We start from the raw sequence: 14,731 nt of genomic DNA, 5'->3' as shown, positions 1-14,731 counted from the left end.
TTCTGTACACGACAAACAGAAACACCTGTATTCCACATCCAGCAGAATAAACACACTGGTCTGTGATATGGAAACGTGTAGCCTGTTATTATATTAAATTAACAAATGGTACAATGGCTCATGAAACGTATGTTCGTTCAAATGTTTCGAATTCAAAAGAGAACTAAGTACTTCTAACCTAGGTGGAAATGTGTTTTATATATCAAAATTTTTACAGAAGTTCTAGAAGAGAACTCAAGACTGAGTTTGAATATCAATGTACAATTATATATCGTGCCAGAAAAAGAACTTTGCACAAAGGACATGAGAAGAACATTAGTTATTTACTTCATACGGTCAACAGCATATTTAGAAAATAATCATATGTTATGTAGAAACTCGATTTAAATACATTTTTGTCATATTTCAATAATGTTTTCCTCACAAACATCATCAATGTCTTCGTAACTTTCATTATTTTGAACCAGGGTGTTAATATTAAATCTTACAGGGATGAAACAAGATTATTAAAAATTGTTAATTTTGAAAGTTGAATACGGTCAGACAAATGCAGAAACAAGATGCGTACTTTGAAGTGCAATTGCAAAATTAATAAACAAAGGATTGTTTGTTTGTTTTGGAATTTCGCACAAAGCTACTCGAGGGCTATCTGTGCTAGCCGTCCCTAATTTAGCAGTGTAAGACTAGAGGGAAGGCAGCTAGTCATCACCACCAACCGCCACCTCTTGGGTTTTTCTTTTACCAACGAATAGTGCAATTGAACGTCACATTATAACGGCTGAAAGGGGGGATCATGTATTGTCTTTCGTCTCCTGACGAGAATGATTGCCCACGAATTATCTGAAATAATAACAAATAGTCCACAAAGCCAATTAATCTGAAGGTGTTTTGAAAAATTTTACTATAACAAAACTAAGAAATCTTTAGTTGTGATTGGTGTTTATGCAATGAAGCAAAACGATTTCAGAAAAACTGAGTTAAAATTACATTTTAGATTTAGTAATTAAGTAAGCGTCGATATGTATCCAATTTATGAAGTTTGCCACCGAGGCTAAAATACAGTTTTCCTTATTGATACGGATGTATTTTAATATGCAAATAATAATATAATTTATAATAACGGTTATTACAAATCGTATATGTAAATGTCGATTTATTTACAAAGCTTTTACAAACTTACAAACTTAATTTCGAATTGATGTAGATGCAATTTACTTAACAGGGAGCTAGTAAACTCTGTATTTGCCCCACTCTCAGTAGTACAGCGTAATGTTTTCGGACTTATAACATTAGAAATCGGGTTTCAATACTCATGGTGAACAGAGCACAGATAACTCAATATGTATCTTTGTGCTTCACTACAAAGAAAGGTATGTATTATCCTTCGCTGGTCTCACGAAGAGTATAAGTCGATTTTCCACATTCCTGAAGTAATGTAATGTTTTCGAAAAAAATGTTTGATGTGAATCCACTAAAACTGAATCGTTTATAATGTTCAAAATCGATAAACGTTCCTGAAAATATATCTGAAGTTCCTGTTTAATAATCATTGATCACAATTATAGCTTTCTACGTTCATAGTATATTAACTTTAACAAACCACGAATATATACTTTATCTTGGCACCTGGTGTTGGTTTTCGTTACATTTTATAAGCGTGAAGCAAGATTCTAGAAATTTCTATTTGCACAATAATACTGGCGTTTACATAAACATATATATTGTTGATTCTTACACTCGAGAAACTTCAACAACTTCAGAAAATAGGCGAGGATTTCGCAATACAGATTTAACCGTATAAATTATGTACATTTCTAAATATAAGTTGAACTTACATTAACATCGATATTAAAATAAATACATAATAGTAAATCCGTCACATAACTATACATAAAGATCTTAGGCATGATTGTAAAAAAGGCTTTTATTTTATTACAAAGAAACACAAAAAGCTGAAACATTAAAATATTTTTTGTACTCGGTTCTATCAGTAATACATTTGCAATATCTGTCTTTAATTGTATTGAAGATGCATAGTCTGATAAAAACACGTTTTCAGTTGTTTTCTTGAAGTCAGAACTTCAAGTGTATTTGAACTTTGAAGAATTATAACACATTAAATTTAAATATTTCATAAAATACAGAAATACCTTCTTTGTACTTCAAAAATAATTGATAAATAGAAAGGAAATCTGAGATGATAGGAAATTCGTGGACACCTTACTAATTGTGCATACAGTTATTAAGTATATTGGTTTTCAGCTTGAATTTGATGTTTTGTTTATAAATATCATCTGATGTTTATAGTCAAAAGTAATTTCACAGAAAATATTATTTGTAATTATACTATTGTTTTCTTAACTGTTTGACTGTTTTGAATACACTAGTACTAGAGCTTCCAGCAAAGCATGCATTAGAAACAAGAGTGCTTGCTGAAATTCATTAGTCCTCAATTTCTGTGAAATTAGAATTTTGGTAAGATGACAACCTATGATAACTGTTCTATTGCGGTGGTTGAGGTGATATGAGTCAGCACTGTCATTTTACTGTAATTCATCAATATTATTCTCTGTTTCCTTGTAAAACCAATGTACAGTAACATAAAGAGATACATTCTTCACTCATGGTAAATTTGCTTGGAGTGTCCGATATACTGTGGGATTTACTAATCTTCTTGTCTTTTATATCACCCAGGACTCTGTATCTCATTCTTACGATCTGACAGGCAAGTATCAAGCTACATCCAGTCTGGTAGTGCAGGACTCGCCATCAAACCTGCGTTATTTGTGTAAAACTTGGTAACCATATCAAACTTGAGTTCATTAGTTTTCTGGAGAAACAGAGGCAGAACTTACCTTTTGCTGTATCTTTTCTTTATGTTTTGAGCTTTTAGACTATCTTGAGGTATCAATATATCACTTCGTAGTGAACCAACAAACCTCAACTGCAATATATTGTTTATTTCCCCCACACCTTCAAGATCGATGTTGTGGGATAATCATCAGCAGAGGATGTGGAATTGTAACTAAGAGTAGGCCAGAGAAGCCCTGCCTGGGAACAAGCGTGTTGATGCTATAGCACAAATATATAAGAATTGTTGGTTCACCCTTATCATAGCTCATGTTTGATACGGTGCAGATACTTGGGTTAAATTGTATGAAGTACGTAATACAATACCTTTTCCTCTCCTACGATTGTTGGAAACTGCTATCTGGTGCTGTTTGATGATAAGAACTGCTTTAGTAGAGCTGTTAGTATCTTTATCAGTCACTTGATAATTTATCACCTGATTAGACAACTCTCTTCTAGTTTTTGTCAATAATTATTCTATTATGATCTTTTCAGGTTATTTCAGTGACTATTTTGATTATTTCAGCAAGTCTCATTTAGCTATAACTTCGCCATAGAAATTGTGCAAATTATCCCTATAAGTGACTGAATTCTCGGTGACACCTCTTTTCTGAGCTTTGAAATCAATATAATGGATTACATGATTGTGTAAAAATGTTAGCACAACTCTAAAAATTGTATCCCAGTCCCAGTGTTGCACCTCACTTAAATACTTAATAAATTTAGGGGTTGGATTGTCCAATATCAGGATCAAACTCACATGCTCTGTTGCTGTGATTCCTCTGTGATACCCACCCCTAAAAAAACAGAAGAAACTTAGTAATGCACATTCGCAAATTGTTGTGATGCTGGTGAACATGACAAACTTTCATTTCGCACATAAATCGAAAACAAATTATAGAGAACGTTGCTTTGGAGACCAACTATTAGAGACAGTTATCTGCCATAAATGCTCCAAGTAACAGTTCATGTGTGCTTTCATGGTGTCTTTGAACATTAGAAGCATGACATACCTCATCTCACTCGCAAAGACCTGCCTAAACCTCTATCCTACTGGCACTTAGCCAACACTTAGCTGAGTTAAACTAGATACTGTCTGCATAACGTGATAACCATAACCAGATATCCTAAACCTTCAACAGCTTTTATAAGATGTCAGAATAAAAAATTACTCCCAATAGTTCGTGCTTTTTACTTTACATCATCACAGTTTTAAGGCCGCCCTTGGAGGATATTTCTGGCTTGTGAGAGAGCAAATAACTGCCCCATTGTTCCCTATTATTACCAATTACATATTTTCTGTGACACAAATTGCATAAAAAAGTAAAAAAGCAAATTATTTCATAAATTTTTTGTATATATTCGGCTTGACGAAGAACAGTTTGTCTAGGTGAGTCTACCTTTCTTGTGAAGTCTCACTCTATCGCTTTTGTTGCATACGTTTTGCTGTTTGTGACTGTCAATCAGAATTATCTTACTGTTTCTCAACATTTTACTCTGAGGTACGCAATCAGCCTCAGAGATGTTTATCATAACTAATATTCACCTTCCATCTGAATATAAAGTGAATAAAATCCTATTTACTTTTGCAGAGATTTGCCGTTTATACTTAAATATTGTCATGCATGTTATATTCCTAACAGGAGCTAAAAATCCTGTTTCCAGAGGGTCCCTCCCGACCTTCCGCTTAAAATAAAACAAATTAATACAAACTCCTAACAGTACCCACCTTCGCAAAATCCTTAATACGATGACTATTTTTAACCCGACTTCGGGTGATCAGAACAAGTAAGACAGTCTGAAGCAGTGTCTGCACGTACTATCTGCAATTGGTTGTTTGTGTATACCTGTTTTTTATTTGACAATTAGTCATTGGTAGTGTTTAGTCGCCAACGAATCTTCAAGATGTCTAAACGTGTGTTATCTCCTTCAAAATCGTTACCCGCTAAACAGAACAAGCACCTCACCAGATTCAGTAAAGCATGGATAACATAATTCAAGTGATTTTGTGTTGCTTTTTGTGTTTGTCGGTCTAAAGCTTGTATGAGCTTTGTTGTATTGTGTTATACATACCGACTTTATAAATTAAACTCATTTCATCTTAAGTGGTGCGCATCAAATGACTATAAATTGCATGCGCTCAATTTCTTTGTTTATTTAAAAACAAGAGAAAAGAGGTATTATTTAAGCAATATACGGCGAGGACTTGGTCAAGTAACAGCAAAATACACAAAAATATCTCTAAACTATTGCATTCTGTGCCGAAAACACAACGATAAAATTCATCCTGAATTGAAGTCCAATCACCAGATTAAAATTTCTAAATCTCCTGATCTTAAGCGATATTTCTGTCACATGCATACAATGTATAAAATATTCTCTTATTTTTCAGTAAACACGACAACGTTTGATGGCAGACACCACACCGGCAGAACACCTCTCTATAAAATAACTTACTTTTTATGTAATCTCCATTTAAATCAAACCAAAAATACGGTTTATCTTAGATTTCACAGTTTTCATTGACACGGAAGAGATACATCATTACAGATATTAAACCAGAGTTGAGTCCCGACATGGCCAGGTGAGTTAAGTCGTTCGACTCGTGATCTGACGGTCGAGGGTTCGAATTCCTATGGTGCCAAACATGCTCGCTCTTTCAGCCGTGGGAGCGTTATAATGTCACGGTCAATCCCACTATTCGTTGCTAAATGAGTAGCTCAAGCGTTGGCGGTGGGTGGTGATGACTAGCTGTCTTCCCTCTAGTCTTAAACTGATAAATTAGGGACGGCTAGCGCAGATAGCCCTCGAGTAGCTTTGCGCGAAATTCAAAACAAACAAACAGAGCAAACCAGAGTATACAACTATAAGAGCTGAAAGGTGAGAACAATTTTTTTATTTCTCGAAAGCTATCTGTGCTAGCCATCCCTAATTTAGTAGTGTAAGATTGACTGTAACATTATAACGCTCCTACGACTGAAAGGGCGAGCATGTTTGGTGCGACCGGGATGCGAACCCGCGACCCTCAGATTACGATTCGCATGCCTTAATCCATCTGACCATCTCGGGCCCAGGTAAAAACACACATACAGAAACTTATCTCAATATATTAAGAATATGTGTTAATAAAGCGTTCTTGTTAATTGGGACGCTACACTCGCAATCTGAAGATTAAAGTTCGAATCAGTTTTCCAGCCAACATGCTTCTCCTATAATGTTGCCGACTTAGCCAGAAACTCAGGTGTAAAAGTTCTAGGCTTATAAAACTATCGCACTAATTCGAATTAAGAACGTAAAGGGGAATATATATATATACATGAAATATTACTGTATAAGTTATTCATTTAGGGGAAATAATGTCAGATAGGATGAGGTACATCCTGTTAAAACATTTCAGATATCTAGCTTTTACCAGTTTATTTGCGCAACTAACATGCATAGTTCATTACAGATTTGGAATATTGAATCTAAAGGGTATATTTGGCATTAAGTATATGTTTTAGACCCATCAGGTTCAACAGTTGAAACATAAATAACATTGACTTTGAATTACTAACCAGAATGACAACAACAAGTTTGTCCCGTTATTTCAACCGATAGAATGGAATGACCGACTGTCACACTTATAATGTTTTATAGAAGAAAGTACAACATTTCTTCAACGGTGTCACTGCTCTAACTTTGGACCTTTCAGTCTTCAGTTTGACACACCAATCACTCGGCAACACCTGAGCAAATTCACTAAGAATGCACTGATTTATGAAATAATTTGGAATTGAATCGTAACTTCAAAGATAACATTAAAGTTTAATGATAAATACACATGTGTATGTGGATATTATATTACCGTATAAATTATTTGTGGATACTAATATACGATATTTTAGTGTTTACACCGAAATGTATGAAGGTTTAAAAATAAATGACTAAAAAAGAATGAATATTTCCAAAGCACTTTAGCAGTATTGCACAATCTTCTAGTGGTTGTGTCTACAAACAAACTTTCTAGCCCGTAATGTATATAAAGTGCTATGACAGAATGAGGTTACCACAAGGTATGAAACTGAAGACATTCACGTCACGTGATCTTATTGAAGGGGCGGGCGGTTTCCATGTTTGGTATCATCACTCTTGTATTAGTGGGTATTGAACGTGGCTGGTCCAATCCGAAAAGAGGAATGCAATGACTGGTTGATATACTAATAAAGCTAATCATTTTAGAATAATTAAGATTTAGTTGAAATTATTGGCTGAAAGATGTTGGATGAATGATACAAAAATGGCTTTCATAGCGGAAGTCTTCATGAAAACAGCAGCAACATTCTCAACATGAAACTTCTTCTTGCATCTCTTGTTGTCGTCGTGAGTCTGACGTTGACAAAAAGCGACGCTATTGATGCAGCTTGGAAAAAGTTGTGTGGTAAGTTCACTTTTAAACATTATTGATGTATAAAGCATTAACAAATAGTATTACCACAAAAAATATTAATAAATTTTCATTATATACATACCTCAAGAAAATGGGTGTATTTGCTTATTAGGACATAAACAGTTTTCAGTGGAAACAGACAAATATCCGTTTGGACTATAAATCAGTATGTGGAATTATTTGACTAAAGTTTTATACTTGTTACTCAATTATATGATCTATTGTAAGGGCAAATATAGTAAATATTTTCTTATATTTAATAAAATATTTTTAATTAATTAATGTGGTTTGTAACATGAGAGACATATCCTCTTCAAGTGAATAAAACTTTGTTTAAACATTTTATGTAGAGATAAATGAAAAAAAGCCTGAAAAAATGAATGAGATAAAAGATTGCGACGGAAAATTTTTGAGTGGAAAGTCAGAAATGGTAGGTGTTTGTAGTATTATGATTAATTATTTATCGTCGATTCACTATAAGTTTAAAAAAAAAAAGTATTGAAAACGTGAATTTGTGGTGAATCTAACAATTTTAACCGGTCTTGAAACAGAAACTTTATTTACAGTTTCATTTATATATAGGGTTCATAAACTAAAAGAGGATTCTCTAGTGATTTAACACGACTGTGTTCAACTACAATAAAAATATTTTATTAACTTTTTTTTCGTATCTTTCAATCGGAAAATTATTCATGCAACGTTAACAAAATGAATTTGTTACGTACAGACAATTTATAGTTGTAACTGATATATAAGAAAATTTTAAGGCGGAGGAAAGGAGTCTTGTAAACAGAAAATTTTTATTGTTGAATATTTCTCATACCGTTATATTTAAACATAGCTCACAGATCTAGAACAATGTGATTTTAACATCATTAAGCACAATGGGCTATGTGTGCTCTGCCAAACTAGGATATCGAAACCCGTTTCTGGCATTGTAAGCCTGAAGCCATATTGCTGTGCCACTTGGGGGTTTACAAATTTGAATTGTGTTTTCGTTCTCTGTTTTTGTCTGAAAAAGGTTACATTCATATTATAAACAACTTTTTACGTCTAAATAAACAAGTAAACAAACAGAATATATTTAAAACTAGTTATGACACAATTTATGACAATTATATTTTTACCCATGCTTGAAATTAATATTAAAAGGTTAAAATATAAGTCGAATATTAAATGCTATGAATGCAAAAATACATTAGAATTTAATATAAAAGTTGATATAACAAAGTATTTTTGGTCTCAAGCTTCTAGCTGAAATTCGAAAGTGTGAAAAGAGAATATTTCCTACTAACAATTTCGCCGAGTTCTTGAGTGAAACGTGTAGTGAAGGAAGAGAAGCAGATTTAAAGGTGATGATTAACTATTTTAATTTTTTGCACATGAAACATTTTTATTTGACAATGAGGTTTTAACCAATAGATGATTTGTTTATAGTTTACTTTTCTTTATTCAATTTAGCTACAGCACATTGAATAAAATTAAATGCTGATGTCACTCTAGAAAGCTTAGCTTCAGCCCTGAGTATGGCTCCATGTCTTAGAAGATATCTGTAAATATCGCTGCTCCTCGTAACAGTTGTATACTACCCACATTAACACAAGGTGAAGACACAACAGAACTGTCCCATAGAACAGTAGACATTGTTCATGATTAGATTTAGTTTGAAGAATTGGAACATAGAGCGAAATTTAGAAAAAAAATCATAAAGTTAAATTTTCAAACTGACTTCGCTAGAATTTATATAAATGTAATTCCTCTAATGTATGTAATATAAGCAACCAAATGGATATCGTGATTTTAGTGTCAATCATTTCACCATAGGAGAAGGATATATGTGATACATGCTTCCTCAGAAGTATAATTAATTTACAGTTTTAAACAAATACATTTTATGCTTGTTCAAACTTTCAACCTAGTAATATCTTAAATAACATTAAATCCTATCTATCTATACATGCAGAAAGTCAAAGAATGTATCAGGGAAAAATTTGCAGCGAGTCAAATGGATTCAGAGAAGGTAGTGGTTGAAATGATGAACAACTGTTTCTGAAGACGTAAGTTAATTAGGTTAAAATGAATCAGCATGTAAACAATATACTAAACAACTATCTCTGAACTTGTACATGTTATGTGCTGAAAAATGTATAAACATTATTTTTAACGAGAACACCTAAAAATGTTTGTAGTTTCAAATAAGGTAACGTGTTGGGTGATAGTTAGGTGGTGTAGTAACTGTTTATTTTTTCTCACAGGTTTCAGTTTAAGTTAAAAATCGTAATCAAAATCATATTGTGAGTACTATCATTACTTACTCTGTTTAATGTGTCTTATAACATAGTAGCTTGGCGCTATAATGATTCTTTTTTTTTCTTATATTTCTTAACGTTATGGAAATATGTGGTTATTTATTAAATAGATCTTTATGTTTTATCTATTTTACTTTTGACACTTTATTTTTGAAATAAGGCCAAAACCTTTTTGTTATTTAATAAAAATCAACATTTCTTTATATAAGTCTGAAATAAATAAAATCAGCATTTCGCTAGAATTTTGTTCAGTTCTTTCACTGTTTTCATTTGAAGTGTTTAACTTTTAAAAATGTATTTCCTGACAAGGAAATAACTCATTGCGACTATAACTTTTCTCATTTTTTGAAAAGTATATAAGATATTAACTTGTTGTTTCTTAAAAAATTCGTAGATAACTTATAAAAGATATTCTCACACAACAAACATAATATAAATATTAAAAATTAACTGAGCCCATTCTATCACGCCTTACAAATTAATAAACTTCTAAGCATCGTTGTTTGATAATAAAATTACCTAGGCTTATCTGCTGTGTCTATCGCGAATAATCGAACATTGGATTGTAGCAGTGTAATGCCACGAATGTATTGCTATCCCACGTATAGACAGTTTCAAAATCATTTGGTCAGAACTGTAATCATTTGGATATGTTGTAAAGAACGACATATGTAGGACGAGATATAAAACTTCAACTGCATTAAACATAAGTATAACAATTAACGCTGTCCCAGCAAGGGACTAGTTATATGTATAGGAACACCTTGCATCATACATGGAAATGATATTATGACATTGTTGAATAAATATTAATTACTACGTATATAGATCTGAAATCAACTAAAATAATAAAACACGTATATCAAGTGTGCATACGTAGATATACGTGAACTGAAATATCAATATTACATAAAGTAAATATTTTAGAATATTTCGTCTGGATTACTATTAAACTAACATACAGTATGTGAACGTGTTAAATCCAAACCTAACAAAGTTTTCTTCACGTTTCAGAACATCTAGTATATTTTGATATTTTCTACTCTAATATTATTAAATGATTTGATATATGCATTTAATGAAATGTTATCAGATCTGTTCTAAATGAATTTACGTTAATACTCAATTACTTTAATACAATTGATATTTACAGATTCAACGGATCGCTCAATGGGTGATGAGGACCAGAATCTACATAATACCAATAATATAATAAATTGAATCTTTCATGTTTTCCTTCTTTTTTGGATATGTTTAAACCTCATACATCTTTATCTCGAAAATAAAATTTTCATGAAGCAATAAAGTTCTTGAGTTTATATTGATTTATTAATACGTTTCTCAATTTGTGACAAAGCCAAGAATATAGAGTGTGATTTTCATGTTTATGTCATGCTTTTTAGTACTTTGTTTAAATGGAAGAAAATTAGTATTTTATTCTGACATAAAACATTTTAGTGAAGAAAATTATATTCAAAGTGTAAAAATAAGGACATTTGAAAATCACATACATATTTTGAGGAGTTGATAATTAGTACTTCGAACTTTTACCTGTAAATATACAGTTGGCCCACCGACGAACTATTCTGAGAAAAACTGTTGTTACTCGAAAATTTCACAGGATTGCAAACGTACTCACATATTACTCAGTTTAAGAACAACTCAATGTTACAATCAATAGATGTGCTTGTAAAAAGCTGAAATGCAGACAATTACAGTTTCATAAATGATACTCAAACTATGGTTTAAGAGACAAACGTAAAGATAATACAGAAAGTATAACTCAGTCTCAAGATGGTTAAGATTAAAATATAGAAATCTACCTTTATATTAATATATATATGTATATACGTTTAGTCAGCACTGTAAAATGAACCATGAAAATAAATATGAAAGACTTATGCTGGCACAGTGACTTTGTCTTCTTCGTTAAGAATAAACTAATTTCCTACGCACAGGGCCGATATGGCTGAGGAGGTTGTAGCACTCGACTTACAGTCTAAGGCTCGCGGACTCAAATCCTCGTCCCACCAAACATACTGACCCTTTCAGACGGGGGGCGTTATAAGTAACGGTCAGTCTCATTATTCGTTTGTTAAAGAGTAGTCCAAGAGTTGGAGGTGAATGATGATGAGTAGCTGCCTTTCCTCTAGTCTTTCACAGCTCAATCAGGGACGGTTAACGCAGATAGTCCTCGTACAGCTTTGCGCGAAAGTAAAAAAGAAACAAAGTAATACCGTACAGTTAGTGTTTCTTGACTTATCGATTCATCATTTACATTTAATATTTCTCATCCCAGTTTGTAAAGAAGTATGAAACTGACTGTTACGTCATTAGTTGATTATTTTGTTTTTTATCACAGTAAAATATTAGTATGTTTGATAGAATGAAATTAAAATATCACATTTAGGCAGTCTTCTATGATTTTAATAGTTTTAATGTGTGTGTTTCTAATAACAACAGTTTTTCGTATATCTTATTTAACAGCAGTATTTTCAACACAAACCGTAGAAATGTGAATTCAGTTTAAATATTTGCTCCTAAATGTTCCCTTTTTGATAAATGATGAACATGATTTTAAATTTTTGTGTACATTCGTATTTAAGTCTCCACAAATCTAACAAATATAGAACATTAGAATAATAATTATTAATTCTTACATACAGTGTCTAGACAGTAATAACAAAATGAGAGAAAAATAACATTTAAAACTAGATGACGATGTTATCAGATTGTTGTTTCATTGGTTTGTAGTTAAGCGCAAAGCTACATAATGGGCTATCTGTGCACTGCCTACCATGGATATTAAAACCTAGTTTTTAACGTTGTAAGTCTGCAGACATACCACTGTGTCATTGAAGGGTTCAGATTGTCGTATTTACATAAACTACTTATATTACTGTTTGGTGGTGATGACAAGCTGCCTTCCCTCTAGTGTTACACTGCTAAATTAGGGACGGCTAGCGCAGATAGCCCTCGTGTAGCTTTACGCAAAATTCAAAAACAAACAAACGATTTCTGTTAAAAACGGTCTTAATTTAAACATAACGTGTTAAAAGTAAGCAGGAAAAATATAAAGATCTATTTTTATAAGTGATCACATATTTTCCAATATTAACAATTCTAACGAACAAAATAATCATTATCATGACAAGCTAGCATGTTACAAAAATAAAATTAAGTAGAATAATTAATGATAACATTTACAATATGATTTTTATCGTAGTAGTAGTTTTTTATTCTTAAACTGAAACCTATGATAAATAAATAGTTACTGCAAGGTTTAACTATTGTTCAACACGTTACGTTACCTAAAGTTATAAACATTTTTAAATGTTATTGTCAATAAAAATGTTGATATATTTAAGATGGTCAAGTTCACAGCAAGGTGTTTCGTTTCTTCTTATGATACAGGTTTATTTTAACGTTATTAGCTTATGTCATCAGAAACAGTTGTTGATCATTTCAGTCACTACAATTTCTGGATCCATTTGAGCTACTGCAAATTTCTTCCTGATACATTCTTTGACTTCCTGCATGTGTAGATAAATAAGTTTAATGTAATTACAAAATTAGTAGTTTGAACAACCATAAAATGTATTTGTTCAAAACTATAAATTAAATATAGTTCTCAAGAGGCATATATCACATATCTCATACTCCTATAGTTTAATGAGGGACTATAAATTCACGTCATCCATTTGTTGCTTATGTTACATGTTAGAGGAATTAAGTATAAACACCAGAGGAGTAATTTTGGAGATTTTTTATCCTGAATATTTCTAAATTTTGCTTTATGTTCCATTTCTTAAGATAGGGTCTAACTATGAACAATTTCTACTGTTCCATGGGACAGTTCTGTTGTGCTCTACAAATGTCACGTGGAGCGTGATATTTACAGATACCTTCTAATTGGTCAGCTATACAGAATAAGAACTGGTGAGTCTATACTTATTCTTTAACTCTTGTGACTGTTTTATACTTTTTAATTGTTATTTCTGTTGATTATATGTTCATTTTCATTCAAGCAATTTTACAAGAATATTTTTGAGTTCATTTCAAGTGCAACTTTTATTTCCATTTTCAATTATTCACGTACAGCTAATTTCACTTTTCAACTCCACAGCCAATGTGCGAGTCAATGAAAAATGTTTTGTTACCTTCTACGGATTTTTTCTTTCAAAACATTTAATTTTAAAGTTACATTCATATACGAGGAACATTGTACTTGTTCTAAATTGTATTAGATCCATTTTCACAACAAGCTTTTCTTTGTTTTGGCACAACGAAATTTATATGTATATTTAGACATGAACCACTGTCTGGAAACTGAAAACATGTAAAATTCTCAACATTCGTAAAACAAAGTGAAAGGAAACGCAGTTCAAACACGAAAAATAAAACGAATTTAAAATCACATTTTTCTAGATCTGTTAAGAAATATTTATAAGTAGCATGGTGCAGCTTATGGAACAAAATACTTTTGTGTATGGGGAAATACTTCTTTCTGTCACCTTAAAGTTTTGTTAAATATCAGTTGTAGAAGTCAACCCACTTGTAGAAGTTGGAAAAGATCGAAACGATGTTCGCTCCTCTACGAGTGTTTTCTATACCCATACCAGCCGTTTTTAAATATATAATTTATTAAACGTAAGGACAAAATTATCAACTTTGTACTTATGATAGATCATAAAATATAATTGGGTATAAAAGGGTATAGCTTCAGTCAAATAATTCCATAAACTGATTCAAAGCCCAGGTAAAATATATCTTCTGAAGTTTTCAAAACTGGCTCTCAAATCTTAACAGCCATTAAAAATTAAATTAACACTAATAAGAAAAACTTCGCTCTCTTTTTTTCTCACGGTGCGTATATGATGAAGATTACTTTTAATAATACTTTACTTCATTTCTCTGCTGCTTTGTGTTTGTATCGATGAAATACAAATATGAAAATGAGAACATTTATTCAACTAATATGATTGCTTGATATTTTATATGTCAGTAATGTTGGAAAATGAACTTACTACACACCTTTTTTCAAGCTGTATCTATAGCGTCGCCTTCCGTGAACGTCAGGCATCCGAGAACAACAAGAGCTGCAAGGAGATCTTTCATGTTGAGAATGTTGCTGCTGTTTTCA

General features: G+C 32.0%; 1 protein-coding gene across 1 annotated transcript; it reads left to right on the top strand.

Annotated features, from left to right (window-relative positions):
* Positions 1-7,123: 7,123 nt before the first annotated feature.
* LOC143222057 (uncharacterized) lies at positions 7,124-10,894 on the top strand. The gene is made up of 5 exons (XM_076447906.1): positions 7,124-7,270; positions 7,630-7,709; positions 8,527-8,631; positions 9,243-9,336; positions 10,742-10,894. The coding sequence occupies exons 1-4, from the start codon at positions 7,180-7,182 to the stop codon at positions 9,330-9,332; spliced, it is 366 nt and encodes a 121-aa protein (XP_076304021.1). The 5' UTR covers positions 7,124-7,179; the 3' UTR covers positions 9,333-9,336; positions 10,742-10,894.
* Positions 10,895-14,731: the final 3,837 nt, after the last annotated feature.

The sequence above is a fragment of the Tachypleus tridentatus genome, chromosome 8 (genome assembly GCF_004210375.1).
Source record: "Tachypleus tridentatus isolate NWPU-2018 chromosome 8, ASM421037v1, whole genome shotgun sequence".
Classification (NCBI taxonomy): domain Eukaryota; kingdom Metazoa; phylum Arthropoda; class Merostomata; order Xiphosura; family Limulidae; genus Tachypleus; species Tachypleus tridentatus.
This window is presented reverse-complemented; position numbering and strand designations above follow the sequence as displayed.